At 36.9% G+C, this 15,490-nt stretch overlaps 2 protein-coding genes across 3 annotated transcripts; one reads left to right on the top strand and one right to left on the bottom strand.

The window, feature by feature from the left end:
- Positions 1-3: 3 nt before the first annotated feature.
- Positions 4-4,792, bottom strand: hps6 (HPS6 biogenesis of lysosomal organelles complex 2 subunit 3). The gene has a single exon (XM_077236874.1). The coding sequence runs from the start codon at positions 3,985-3,987 to the stop codon at positions 1,510-1,512; it is 2,478 nt and encodes an 825-aa protein (XP_077092989.1). The 5' UTR covers positions 3,988-4,792; the 3' UTR covers positions 4-1,509.
- A 697-nt stretch (positions 4,793-5,489) lies between these two features.
- Positions 5,490-15,391, top strand: nsmce4a (NSE4A component of SMC5/6 complex). Of its 2 annotated transcripts, none has more exons than XM_077236924.1 (11): positions 5,490-5,603; positions 6,183-6,422; positions 6,534-6,614; positions 7,042-7,172; positions 7,278-7,420; positions 8,774-8,873; positions 8,967-9,057; positions 9,144-9,238; positions 9,351-9,399; positions 12,306-12,391; positions 13,612-15,391. In XM_077236924.1, the coding sequence occupies exons 2-11, from the start codon at positions 6,206-6,208 to the stop codon at positions 13,681-13,683; spliced, it is 1,065 nt and encodes a 354-aa protein (XP_077093039.1). In that variant the 5' UTR covers positions 5,490-5,603; positions 6,183-6,205; the 3' UTR covers positions 13,684-15,391. The 2 variants fall into 2 exon arrangements, with proteins under 2 accessions (XP_077093039.1, XP_077093040.1); XM_077236925.1 differs by having other exon boundaries at positions 5,524-5,599.
- Positions 15,392-15,490: the final 99 nt, after the last annotated feature.

The following is a 15,490-nucleotide window of genomic DNA, read 5'->3' as shown; positions in this document are numbered from 1 at the left end:
ATAGACAGTTCAAAAGAACAACATTTATTTAAAACATAAATATTTATAATTTCAAATTTCTTTACTTTTACTGTTTCTTTTACTTTATTTGACTTTAGAACGATGGCTCAGAAAACTCAATCAAATATTTAGTAAACACTTGGGGATCACAAAGAAAAAAATAGAAGTGTTGCAGCTCTCCAAATACAACTAGCTATGCCGCATCAATTCAGGGCAGCACAAGCCTGTCCAACGTGACTGAGTTTGAACCTGGTCACTGTATAATAGAATTTAGTTCAATTGAATTTAAAGCAGTGCTGTGAATGCTGCCGCTGAGCCCAGAAGGAATGCAGAAGGTGGGGCTGTACAGACCTAAGTTTACAAAGCGGTTCATCGGAAACACATCAGAATTCCTCTCTCCGACAACACAACCATAACTTACTAAGGGCAGCAGAAGTCAGACACTTTAGTTCAGAAAGAGACCTGAAAATGAGTGGCAGCAATACATGAGTCATATATAATTGCTTTCTACAATGATAAAATCCCTGTCGTAGCACTAAATACAAGAGCAATCCTGAAAACACGAAAGGCATTTAACATGACATTTCCAAATCTAAATAGTCAGATGCATCAGCATGCACATTACATTTTATATTACTGTACATTTTTTTTAATGACTACAACAATTCTTAGCTTAGGTCTTCCACATGTGATTTTCATAAAATAATAATTACACTAGCATATGATGACAAACTGTAGTGTCAGTAGAAAAAAAAAGATATTTTTATGCTAGGGGTTTATAAAATAAATTATCTGGAGCATGAAATGTGAATAATGCTTAGCCATCTCCAAAAGGATCAGGGTAACTGCATGCCTTCATGTGATGACTCAAAAAAAAAAACATCTGAAGGTTATGAAAAAGAAAAATACTGTTTAAAAAACACCAAAGACATGTAAGATGAAATGCAGCATACAAGTAAAAATAAAAACAACTTATATTACATTCAATATCAGGAATAATTAAAGCAGTAGTTAAACATCTGTGAATTGCAGTAAATACTGTACAATTGTAATAATTAATGAAATATTATCTGATCCGAAGAAGCTCCATAATCCTTAAATTCTTAATTCTCCATAATTCAGTTTAGACCATGCAAGGTACATCATTTTTAAAGGTACAGTTCACCCAAATATGTTTTTTTCATCATAATTTACTCACCCTCATGTCTATCCAAACCTGTTGAACTTTCTATCTTCTGTAAAATACAAAAGAAGATACTTTTTTTTGTCAATACAGAGAAAGTGAATAGGGTTTGTTTTGGACCCCATTGACTTTCATTGTATGGACAAACAGTTCTTCAAAGTATCTTATTTTCTTATCTACAGAAGAAAGTCAGTCAAACATGTTTAGATACAACATGAGGGCGAGTTCATTTTTGGGCGATCTTTAATACCAGCCTATGGAAAAGTTTTAGACATGATTTGTGAGTGGGAAAGTCAGACCAGGCTGGCTCTAGACGTCACTTGAGATCAAGAGGAAGTCCACAACTTGGTTTCTTTGTGTTCATCATCTCTGGAAAGTCCCTTTGGCTGGCGTGGAGGCGTGAGTGGAGGAACTGTGGGTGACTGAAGAATATCTGCGTACCTGTGGCTAGGTTTGGTCTCCCTTTGGAGAACTTTTCTGAGAAGCGGTTTCAAAAGCCCAATGGTGACCTGGCTGCCATGAGCTTCGAACGGTCCCGAGTTCTGCATCGAATCCGGCAGGTTTTTCAGTACAATATTAAGTATGCTCGTAACAGTCATGTCCTCTGGACAAAGAGTCCACAGCAGGTCCAAATAAGGGTCCAGGTCTCTATGCTGCGACACTTCGCACAGCAGAGCGCTGAAAATCTCTTTGTTCAGAAGCGGGCTCTTCCGGCAGAACCTCTCAGCTACTTGTGTCACCCGTTCCCACTGGCTTTGTTCGATGAGAATCCGCAATGCTTGCATTATCGCTTTAGGCCTCTCGCTGCACAAAAGCAGCTCCACTTCCAGGTGTTGGTTGGACCCTTTGCAAGGGAGCACAGTCAAGGCCCGTTTATAGAGCGGCAAACTCTCAGAGCTCTCCTTCACACCATAACTCCACGAAGATGTGGATGTCGTGCCCATCTGCTGTTGTGCCAATTCCAGAAACCTGGGGAGCCAGCTGGGCTGGAATTTGAAGATGGAGTGGCACAAGAGCTCAAAAACAGGCAGGTTCACCGTAGTGTGTTTCAGCTGACCGTTGCAGTGAGCAAAGTTCGCTGTGGGTTGCACAGGGCTGAGGATGATTTTCCACAATTCAGCAGGAGCTTTAGAAGACAATGATCCCTCACCGTTGCACCTTAGATGCAGAACCGCTTGCACAGCGTGCCAGGAATAAGTGGGAAAGAGTTGGAAGATGCTGTTCAGGTATTGAAGATTCTCCCTCTCTAGCTCTCCGCCAAGCAGCCGGCAGATCTCCTGTTGCACCAAGGTTTCACAATAGTTCGCTAGATCTTTCTCAGAAGCCTTCACCATTGACGTTTTGATGTCCTCTAGCAAAACAAGACTCTTAAGTTCTGATTCGAGTGAGCTCATGAGCCTTTCTTGACCCGAGGAATGTTTCTCACCAGTTTTGGTCTTCTGGTTGCTGAGGTAATCCCTGAGGATGGCAGCCAGCGATATTGGAGCTTGAAACATCCCACCTTTTTTGAGCTTCTCCACCGTGAGCTGCGTGCTACTTAGACTTCTTTGCTGATAGTATTTGCACGCCTCCTCAAAAACAGCCTCAACCAAGAGTGCACTTGAGTCTTCTGAATGTGTCGGAGAAGTCTTCTGTGTTTGCGTGACCACAAACAACCCGGTCTCTGACAGCATTTGCGGAGAGTGACTGGCCAAAGAGTTTACAAAGAGAAGACCTTCTGTTTTCAGACCTATTCTTTCTAATTCCAGGCCACATTTAATGTCAATTAAAAAGAGGGTCCTGCCTATTGTTAGTGCCAGGATTTCACTATACATATTCAGGCTGTTTTGGGTCCCACTAGCACTAAGGCAATTATCAGGAAGTTTGTATATGTTGCGAAGACAGCCATCCCTCTTCATAATGCATACCCAACCATTGCTGAGGAGAAGGAGGAGGTCTCCACATCCAGTCGGAGAGAATCCACAGATATCAGGAGGATTTAGTGTGGGTAGAAGGCCAATAAAGTCTGTAACAAGCCTTTTGAAGTCTGATTCTTTGCTTGAGTTTTTCATAAGTGTGCAACTACAGGCACTATGCACTTTAAAGGTGTCATGTTCAGGTGACCATACAAGAAACACTTTTGAAACACCCACTGAAGAGTTTTCCTGCATGTCTGGGAGCAGATAGACCAAATCCCCAGAACTGATGGTCATATATTGAGGATTATTATGCAATGCAATTTTCACATTTCCCAAACTGACATCTCCCTCATTAACTTCTACAGTCTTTTTGCAGATACAGAACCTGAAGGTACTGCACACACTACTGGAGTTCTCAGATGGTGGTCGCTCCTCACACCATATGATGAAATTCTGACACATAGACACAGAAACTACTTTTGCACGAGGGCTGTTACAGAGATCCACAGTCTGGAGTAGATGCCAGCCTGATCTGCTCTCAAGGAATTTCCAGAATTCCACTTTTCCATTCTCAAAAATCACTCCCAACACAGAGGCTGCATCATCTGGTTTGCTTTGAGGGATATAAATAACATCCACTATAGGAACATTTCGGGTTAGCACTAAATCAACGTGCTTTTGGCATTGCATTAGATGGGCTCGCTGATATTTGTCATATGTCATAAGACCACTCTTGGGCTGACGCACAATGACATGAATGTGACGGCCATCTGGACTCAGACGCACATCTGACAGGCAGTTTTGAGTAGAGATGTTGGAGTATTCTCGTTTAAAAAACTCCTTTAGATCCTTTCCTTTCGTGAAATCTCCGAAATCAGTCACTCGTTCCAATGCGAGTAGCGTCATGTTTGCTGAGATGTTGTTCTGTAATAGGAAGCGCACGATGCGCGTGAAAACACTTTCAGTTTGGACCAGCGATCATCCACAATCTCTTTGAAAAATGTCCAGTGCTTATTTCACGCGTTAACTCCATTATATGACGATGTCATATCTATAGGCAGTTCATAAATCCTGCGAAATACACGTAGCCTATATTTCTCTTGTGCTGTCTGTTTCTCTCCCACTCCTCCTGACATCACGAGTTTGTTAATTTCCGGAATCTAACGGCTGTGTTTTAAAACCTAGTGAGGCCACTATCCAGACAACATTATTGAGCAACAACGATCGCGACTATGATAGACAGAAATCATGGCTAGGTAGGCACCTTACATTTTTTAAAACACGTCCTATGCGTTGTTTTTTTATTTTTTATTTTTGCTCTGTTCAAGCGAGGAGTTTCATTCATCACTCTGCATCTATATAATTACCCACATCATATAAAACGTTATAGTTTTTTATCTACCTGTAGCCTATGTGTGTAAAATCATAATGTCAGTTCACGTCTGCACAATCACATTTTTATTTAAGTATCAATAATATCCAATTAGCTAAAAAATACAAACTCGCAACGTAGTGTCTTTCATTCTGTAAAAAATGTGTATCCTGAAAATCTACCAACTGAATTGCTCAGTAATGACGTGTTTGTAGGCTAACAAGGAGGCTAATTCGCCACCGTTTTAGACTGGTTTTCGATACGAGTAAAATAATGTTTGTGGTTAACAATATTCGAAGACTTTTAGATTTTGTTCAACATCATAGATTACATACTGTATTTGAGGTAAGTTGCTGACAAGTTGCTTTATAAAGACAACTAAGCTACACAAGGAGTGTGAGCTTATGGGCAAATCAAACAATTGCAGTTCGCTTTTTTACACATAGTATAAAAAGCCAAAGGAAGACCTAATAAATTAAACTATATAAAATAAAATTATAATACGATGGTAACAAGCAAAGCCATTGGCTCATATATATGTGTACGTAGATGCCACATTCGACTGCTCTAGATACGTTGGCGCGCACACCATCTTGGAACGGTCAGCATGCCGTCACTCACTATAGACATAATATGTCTATGGTCACTCACAGTAAGAATTAATGATGCCACAACATTGCGGAGCTTCTGATTGTGAAACTGGCGAGATTTAAATTCCCTAATGAATGGGATAAAGTTTTATAGATGAGAATGTGTTGGTTTGTGTATTTATGTATTAACTCAATATTACAGGTTTTTATACTATAGTAACTTTTTAATGTCATGTTAGCTGACACCTTCGTTTAGTTGCATTGAGTTTAGTTTAGCAGAATTATCTGATGAAGTCTATTGCAGAAATAGATATGCATACGCACAGTCCACTCAACTTCTCCGGAGTCCGGTGTTTACGGTCCCGTGTTTTGTCCGTTCCAATATGGCGGCCCAAAGAAACAGCCACTAATGCGGATTCTTATTTGTATTTCTATGCATTGGCTCTAGTCACAATAATTCGGAAATGACGCAGTGCCAGTGAACACACTTCCTTCTCTTCGCGCGAAGTTTTCGTCGTTGATGCTAATGACAGAAATGAATCCTACAGTTTTTAAAGTTTGTAAGTTTTCAAAATACGTGCTAACTTGCTAGTTAGTGTAAATCAGTGTTTATCTTTTCTTCTCTGGCTTCATTTTCCGATGTCTATTTGCATTTTTAGGCAAACTGCAATGAATCGCAAAAATGATCACTGTCAAGAAATATTTATGTAAAATACAATTTATATATTTTCATGGATTGCATGAAATTGTTTATGCAATCTCTAAACTCTAATTGTTTTATAAACAATCTTTTTAAAAGTCTCACTAAAATCAGTTGGTGTATCAGTAAAATACTGTTTACTCGCCATGTGATTAACGTTAGCTGCTTACTATTAATACACTGTATGCTATGCTTTACTAAATTATTCTCCATATTATGCATTTATATTATATCATATCATATATTATGTTATGCTCTTATACTTGAGTGACACCTACTTAATTTTGTAAAACATGCCAGCGTACAACTGTCATTTTGGATGTCTATTTCTAAGTCTATTTCATGCTTATTGTAATTTTATCTTTTATCAACTTTATAGCTGTAGGAATTTTAAGTTTCTGTTTTATTAGTATTCTGACATATGTGTCTCTCTGAACAGAAAATCAAGCAGAAATATTGAAGATGTCTGATTTGAGGAGAAGGTCTAGAGGGAGTCAAGAGGAGCCAGCAGGACCGTCCAATGGAGTGGGAGGGCGGAACAGGTCAGAGAGAGCGGGTGATGTGGGTGAGGAAGATGATATTGTTGGCGGAACATCCGGTATTAGCGAGGAAGATGATGATCCAACACGCAGGAGAGAGATCAGGAGCAAGTACAGGGATCTGATCAATCAAGTCCAGCGTGAGTATTAATACTGTTAAAATTTGTTTCAATGATATTTTTGTCACATACATATGTTTGATGTTTCATTTATGAAGTGCATTTGTTGAGATCATTTTGTTTTGTTCACAGAAAATCGTGAAGACATGTTGAACCCGGCTAACAATAAGCTCACTGATGTATTAGAAGAAGCCAACAAACTATTTGTCAATGGTATTATTTCTATACACTGTTATTTTTTTGTATAATTGAGATACTATAAATAAATATTTTTGTCTTTTCAATTTAAGTTTCAGTAATTTTGTTGTGTGTTTTTCTCATTGTATTAGTTTTTTTTTTTTCCATGTCTGTATAGTTTCTTTATTTCAGTTTGAGTTATTTTAGTACATCAAGGTAAACTAAATAAAAATGAGAAATTTTGCCTTGGCAATAACTAAAATAAAACAAGTTGGAAGAAATACCAAAACGTTTTTTATTTTTACTTCATTTCTAATTTTAGTTAACGATCTATAATAGCCCTGTTTCTATATCACTCCATATCCTGGCATCTACTAATGGAATTAAGTCCAATAGTTTGATGTATGCACACCTTGTCTTCATGATGTTCTCCTGCTTGTTTGTTAATTGTGTGTGTTTTCAGTGAGACAGGCTCGTGAAGCAGCGCTGGATGCTCAACTCCTGGTACTAGCCACAGATCTAGGGAAGGAGAAGGCCAGCCAGCTACATGCTGAAGGCTCTGCATTTGACCCATCTGCATTTGCAGAACATTTGGTAAGTTACTGTGAGAGGACAGCCAGATCTTACATTTTGCAATGTGCAAATTCTCTCTGAAAGGATTTTTTCTCCTTGCTTGATTTTTCATATTGATCTCTCTAGTTGTCCTTCATGGGTCTGAATCGTTTGGAGGATGAAAGTGGTCAGGATGGAAACTTGGAGGGATATTTACCTCAAGGAGCCTGGGAGAAGCTTGCAAATAGATCTGAGTCCTGCTTCAAAACAGCCCCTTCATTCCACTACATGTGAGTATTAGCTGTAGTAAGGGAAGTAAAATGAGATTGATGGCGATCAGTTAACTGTATCTAATTATGGTAAGCTAGAGCAGTGATTCTCAAACCTGTCCTGGGGACCCCTCGCTACTGCACATTTTGTATGTGTCCCTCATCAGATACACCCAATTTTGCAGTCTGTACTAATGAGCTGATGAGTTGAATCAGGTGTGTTAGGTGAGGGAGACATGCAAAATCTGCAGTAGCGAGGGGTCCCCAGGACAGGTTTGAGAATCACTGAGCTAGGGTATATATTGAAAATGATAAAAATTGAAATGATAAAAAAAATATAAATTTGCTCAACATTTTTAGAGCATTTTTTTTTAGCTCTTAAGTTTACCTATTTTTCCGATTCCCATCTTGCCTCATGACTTGTGAGTATGAGCGTGTCAAGATAAAAATGTTATAGTGTCTCTGTGGGCAAACTACAGTAGCAAATATTGTGTTATAATTGGTAAGTTAATTTTTTGTGAAGCAGAAACTCAATCTAAGTAAATCAGTTCACTTGCATTAAAATTTGTTTGCATCATCCCTCAGAAATGTTCATAGATGTCCCCATGTGGTATTTTATATATTAAAATGGTTTAGTAAGCAAGCATACACTACTATTTAAAAATTTGCGGTTAGTAAAGTAGTTACCTTGAAAATCAGTAAGAATGCATTAAATTGATCAACAGTAATAGTGAAGACATTTAAATACTGAATGCAAAAGATTTCTATTTCAAATAAATGCTGTACTTTTGAACTTAATATTCATCAAGGAATCCTGAAAAAATGTATTGTGATTTCCACAAAAATAATAAACAGCACTACTGTTTTCAAACATTGATAGCCTATACAATAAAAAATTACTATTGGGCACCAAATCAGCATATTAGAGTGATTTCTGAAAGATCATGTGATGCTGAAGACTGGAGTAATGATGCTGAAAATCCAGTAATTCCATTATAGTAATGAATTGTATTTTAAATTATATTTAAATACAAAATGGTGTTTTAAAGTGTAATAATATATAATAAGTACAAATAAGTTCTGCCTTGGTGAGCATAAGAGAGACTTCTTGCATGGTAGTAATAAAGTCATATTTAACAACATACACTAAGTATTGTTATATTGGTGCAAATAAATAAAATGATTAAACATTTTCCATGATAATCAGTGTATAAACTTTATTATTATTTTTTTACTTCACACTAAACATTGGATTATTTTTTATTACAATGGCTATACAGCTTACAAAAACAAAACCTCTGCTGACACCTCTTCGTTTAAGTTTACAAACACATTGTGCACTAACCTTTTATTATTTTTTCTTTTCAATTCAAGGTTGGGCTCATTTTTGGCAGAGCCTCCTCCACCAAGGCAAAGAGTTGAAAGGCAGCGAAAATTACCCAGTAAAGAGGCTAAACGAATTATGCCCACCCAGGTGTGCTCATCATTTTAATAATGCAAACCATGACTGTCTTTCCAAATATCCTTCAGTATCTGTCTGATTTAAAAAAATATCTTGTTGTCACAGCTGAAAAAAATGGAAGAATCACACCAGGAGGCAACAGAGAAAGAGGTTGAAAGGATTCTCGGATGTCTGCAACGTTACTTTGCTGATGACTGTAAGCATACTAAAATAAGTTAGTTGTCAAGAGCTTAGCGACACAGACTATTTCGAAACCTATAATAAATGGCTTTCTCGGAACAGCTGGGGAACCCATTTCATACTATGAGTTCGTCATCGACCCCAACTCCTTCTCACGGACTGTGGAGAATATCTTCCACACATCATTTCTCATAAGGGTGAGTCAAGACGCTACAATAGCTGTGGAAATTCAGCACAGGTTCCACAATAAAAAAATAAATTAAATCCTTTTTTTTTTAATTCTTTTTTTAAATTTTTTATAATCCTCAGGATGGTCTGGTGAGGATGTTCTTGGATAATGATGAGCTTCCCTGTATTGGTAAGTAGGGATGGGCATTTCAAGCAAAAATAATATTCGATCATGATCGCTGGGAATTATTCAAATATTATAAGAAAATCACACCCCTCCCCCACATGCTCATTGTTTAAACGGCGTTCACTCACATCCCGACATTATATTTCTCTGAGGTACTAGTCTGTACTAGTGATGGGAAGTTCGGATCATTTTACTGACTCTCTTGTTCGATCTTGTACATCAAAATGAACGAATCTTTTTTCGAGTCATTTCGTTCATTCAAGTGGCTTTAAAGGGTACCTATCATGCTAAATCCACTTTTTTAGCCTGTAAATGCATTTTGTTGAATATTTGGAGTGTTTATAAGTACAGAAAAGTTGAAATTAGTCTCTCCAGGTGCTTCGTTGATATCTTTATATTCTGTTTTGGTCATATTTTGCAACCTGTTCCGATTTTTCTATTCTCTATGACGTTTTTTTGAAGAATTACGTCACAGTATTTGCAGCGGAACTGCCAAATAAGGACATCGACTCCCGGCCCAACACTTCGAGCAATCCGCCATTTTTATTTCTCGCTGCGATTTTGTAGTCCAAGCTCAAGGATGCAGAAGTTACAAGAGGGTAAGTCAAAATGTTCGGTTGCTGGATGTTGTAACCCACACGCTAAACCGTGTCCCAGCATCAGAACCTCTTCGAAGTGCCTGGTTGGCCACGGTGTTCATGGTTTAGCAGTACCTTTGTCTTTTCTTTTTTTTTAAGTGCACATCTTTAGCAGTATTACTGTTGTTGAGTTTCTTCATGACAATGGTCATTTAGCTGCTGTGTTTTCTGATGCTTTTCTAAACGTAGCATATTATACTTTAGTGCTTTTCTTTAATTGTTTATAATATAACTTATATTTTGTTTTGTGAGTGTTAAATAGTCGTTGTAAAACATGCAGTATTGTAGTAGTGGGCATGGATGGAGAAGTTACTGTAAATACAGTAACATACCATTGCGATACATCAAATATGAAGACGTTGTTCTGCAGGTTCGTCGTCTTTCATCTCGCTCCGGGTCCGGCTCTGGCTCAAACATGTAAGGCTTGATGGACAAGTCTTCTGTTGGTGACATTTTGTTAATAACGTGTGAATAAAACGTTTCTGTGCCGCTAGATAATCGTATCTCTGCTATCAAACTACAAAAATGTCCGAATGGGGTGGAGTTGAAACGAGTGTCACCTCTGCAACCTGGAGAGGGGGCGGGGTATGAAGTGTCTCATTTGCATTTAAAGAGACCACACCAAAACGAGTTGCTCTCAGACGCACATGAGAAAAGGGGCCTGTGGAGCTATAATAATGAGGAATTCAGACCCAAGCATTGCAGTTCCGCTTTATATAGACCTCAAATGTATGATTTTTATGTAAAAAGGAATGATGTAAAAGCATGATATGTCCCCTTTAAATGTTATAGTTTATACAAATTCCCCGAATACATCCACCTACGCAATCTTGATCATATTTTGAATTAAGAAATCATTATAATGCAGTCAAAAACAATTTACAGGGAACATAAATAATTACTTTACCTTCCGAGTCTTTCGTTTATTTGTCACGTGACAGATGTTCATGAATGACCCACCACTAATTTGTACTGTACGTGTTGTAGCCATTTAAGAAAGCGTACTTACTTTCATATTTATGTTTAAATAATATAATGTTTATTTTTGAATTTCATCTATGTTAATTATATGAAAATTGAACAGCATGAGTAAGATAGGATCATAAGATGCGCAGTATATCGGAAGACACATGGAGTGGGTCAGAGATGATTTCGACCAACTTCATTAAGTTTTGTTTTTTAGAAAGCCTTTCTTTGAAGTGAATTTTGTTTTGTGTAAATTATGTCTTAATTTTAATCAACATTTCATTATACAATTGCCTGGATTTATTAAATAAGAAGCAAATCAGACAATATATTAAGGACAGTGTATCACTTGCATTGAACGTGAACTGAATCGCTTATCATAAATGACCTGAAACTCAGCGTGAAGGCTACTTGCCTTACAGACATGAGAAATACATATATACAAAGTTTGAAATATCTGCTTTTGAACAAAACAATTCAAAACGGATAAAAACAGACAACTCTGCTTATGTAATCCGTATGAAATGTGCATTTCTCTCTATAGGCGCGTTTACTTCTGCGAAGATGGAGACTCAGCATCGTCAACTTCATTTTTGCAGCCGACACTGACACAGAAAACATTTCTCCTTGCTATATTTGACACATTCATAATCATTACTTTTGAGGGTTCTTTGTGGCAAGCTGTATGCATGCGCTTGAGTGTGCGGAATAGGCTATATAAACGCTCATTATGGTTTAGTATTCTCTCCAGTTGACATTTAAGTAATTAAATTAACATATATATATATATATATATATATATTGCAAATAAGTCGTCTAATGGCTTAAATTAACCACTACTAGTCGACTAGAAAAAAACTTAAGTCGTCGGCAGCCCTACTTATTACACATATTTTCGAACCAGCATGTCACTAAGGGCATTCTGGGTTGAGCGAGCGGCACGTAATCTTCAGAGAGGCGCTCTTCGCTCTGGAGGAAATATTACTACTCCGCTCACATGCTCTGAGACAATGTGTTGTTCTTCTGTTGTCTAAGAATTGATGGACAGCTTTTAGGTTTGTTATTAGCATCACCATCTGGTTATATAAACGCGTCACGGTCACCACCACATCAGCACAGAAAACATAGGGATTTTTTTTAGACAATAATCGCACAACCTATTTGATATTCCATAATTAAATCAACTAATCGAATATTCGAAAATCGTGACTCGTCCCTATTGGTAAGGTCAAATCCATAAGTCATTATTGTGTTTGTATTTGGTTGAAAGTACTCGCAGATGATATTATTATCTGTGTGTTGTAGCTCCAGTAGAGGAAGGTGAGATAGAGCCTGGTGGAGCTTCCATCCGACATCAGTGTGTCATCTCTATCAACCAGGAATCCTGGAGGGTGAGCACATTATGACTGCGTTTGGTGATTATTTGCAATAGTGATGCACCAAATTTGAATTTTTTTTTACCCATTCCGAAATTAAAGTTTTCATTTAGCTACAAGCTAAAACCAAAATGAAAGTTTATTTAATATCGCATGAAACTGAAGTTTTGATTTTTCTTTTCTTTTCTATCGTGATGTATATCAAAATAAAACAGCTTCTCAAACAAGAAAAAATGTAAAAATACTCGTTGTGGTTTGCTGTTGCTCTGATCTCATGTGAGTGACCGCCCTCGCTTCAGTAAACACGTCATCAGAGAAGTGAAGAGTTGCAAGAGGGAGGGGTTAATTATTTAAGATTAAGATTGATTTTATATCAATCTTTAAATGATTTAATTGTTTCTACTCCATTTTTTATATTTATATTTTATGTTTATCACATATATATATATATATATATCGCCAAACCCCCTTGTGGAAAAAGAACGCTGTAGTGACTACAACTGTGACAATAAGCGCTTAACAGGATCAACTTAACACTGGATTTTCAAGAGTATGTTGTTTCTCCATTGTTGCAGTAAACTTTCACAACGATCTTGAATAAATAATTTATTAGATGCATGCCGGTCTATTATTGTAGGGACATCGACTTTAGATTTTCAATCCCCTAAACATGACGCGGAACAAAACGAACAGTGATTGGTTGCGTTACACGTCAGTCAAAGGTCCTTCTTGGGCGGTCCTTGGCCGATGAAAGCTGCGATAGAGTCCAGACCTTCTGCTGTTTAGTTCTTAGTAATTAAAAAACACACAGCTTCACTATTACTAGTAAGACAATGCCAGGTAGAATTAATTCAAACACAACCGCTTGCTATAATGCATTCATAATATAAATGTAATCTTTACTGTGCTACTTTATCGAAATCTGATTTAGAACAACAGAAATCTGTGAGAAATAAAATGACCCAAAGACAAAATAACTGATTAAAAATAAGCTGTTATGTAGGAGTGCTGTTTATTGCAATTATTGGATGGTAGGCAAATTAAAAAAACGCATGGACTAAAAGACCTCGGTTCATCAAAATGAAGATTGATTAAAATCGAGAAATCTAAAACCACTTTGGCTGAATATTTTCAGTTACTGGAATTTTGGTGCATCACTAAATCAAGCAGATATTTATTTAGCATGGTATAGGTTGTTTTTTTACGTTAAATAATCTCTCATTTGTGTCTTTCAGGAAATCATTGATGCCTTTGATATTAAGGAAGCTATGATTCCAGTTCCAGAGGTTTTGTCTCAAGAAAGCTAAGTTGGAGGATAGTGAACAACAGCTACCGAAACGTTTATAAAATAAAAACAAACACTTTTTATATTTTTAATGTTTGGAATGGAGTTTTAATGTTTTAAGAGTTATATCTTTGGATTTTGTACAAAGTGTAATAATTGTGTTTAATACAATAAATGTAAAGTGAACTTGCAGTCAACATTATATTAGTCGGCGGATTCCAAGTAAAACCAAATAAACATTTTCATTTCTATTTTGCGCACAGAGACAGTGACCATCACATGGGACCATTATTTCATAAAACAAGTTTGCTTTGTAAACCATTACGCAAAGATATAATCCTTTATATAATTTGCAAGTCAAAACTACATTCACACAGCCCTTGCATTACAGAGTGCTAGTTAATGTTTACAGGACATTTCCTCAATCTATGATTTTTTTAAATAGATAACAGAATGTATCCTTGCAGATTAACTAAAGTTGCTTGTAGTGTAGATGACAGGTTTATGTTTGGATTCCCCAATACTAATCATTAATCTTGTCACTAGTGTAGAAACTAAGATGAACCTATTAAAAATGGGCCATATCCTGACTTCCTTGTCAGTAATTACATTTAGATTACAGTTGAACTCCAACATCTAGTGGTGAAGTAACTGAATGCAATGGTTAAACCACACAAAAAATTGTTATTGAGTACATTATCTCGACTGATGTCTCTAGCTGAGGATATTTGCACGGTCATATGGGAATATCTGTATTCTCTTGCACTTTGATGTCCGTAACAGATTCATATCATATTAAATGCCTATGCAGGCCGGCGATAGAGAGCTGTCCATGTGTGCACTAGTGTGGCCCTCCTACACACAGATTGGTCCAAGCTTGGATTAACTGCCCTGTAGTTTAAACCCACTGACACCTGAAACCTTTAGTAGGGATCTGCCTGCTGTCTGAGCAACACTTATGTTCACAAGACGCTTCTCTCGGCAGCAGGGACTTTTTGGACGGTGTAGTGGTGTAAATCTGTTTTCAGGTCAGTGGTTGAAGTTGAAGATTTTGTTGTTTAGTATTGGGTAGCTGTGTTTTGTATTTTTTATTTCTTACAGTAATTGGTTGTGTGTTTTTTCCCCCAATTACATTTTTGATTTTCATTTGTTTATTAGCTTATTATTTGCTTGTTGGTGTGCTCTGTTTAAACAGGGTAGGCGCTTTATATGCTTTTTTTGGGGGGGGGGATGTGGTGGCTCACTGGTTTAAGTTAGTCCTTGTATTTCAAAGTGGCAGAGATCCTGTTTTACTTTTAAGAAAATGGAAGCATATAAAATAATGGAAAATTATTTATTTAGCTTTTAATTGCCATATACCAAAGTAGTTATTGTCAGATTTCCTTGAATGTTCTTACTTTTTCCTAGTCTTCTATGATCTGTTGTGTAACTGTTTGTCTGTATTAAACACTTTATAATTTAAATGTTTTAGGAAACTGCAGTATCTTTGCCTGCTGTCCATTTTTAGCTATTAGAATAAGTTGTGCATCTAAACACGTGTGTTTATTTGAACTCTTGAGAATTGTTCCTTCCATTTCAAAGTAAAGGTTGCTTTTTTGCTGAAAGCTCATTTTCCATAGGATTGCACAGATAATACAATTCTGTCCAATACTGTAAATTATTTTCATGTAATGACTGGTATAAAAATTCAAATTTAGTCTTAAAAAAATAAATGTGCTAAACTAAAATCAGTAGTTTTTGTCAGTGTCAATTCAATGTTGTCATGCTTGTTTTAGGCGTCAAACACTTGAATATAATTTTTTTACCAATATTGCAATATATTAAATTTA

This window comes from Siphateles boraxobius, unplaced genomic scaffold, assembly GCF_051911475.1.
Source record: "Siphateles boraxobius isolate OS27281-9 unplaced genomic scaffold, OSU_SipBor_1 20, whole genome shotgun sequence".
Taxonomy (NCBI): Eukaryota; Metazoa; Chordata; class Actinopteri; order Cypriniformes; family Leuciscidae; genus Siphateles; species Siphateles boraxobius.
Note: the sequence above shows the minus strand (reverse complement) of the source record. Positions and strands in the feature narration are given on the sequence as shown.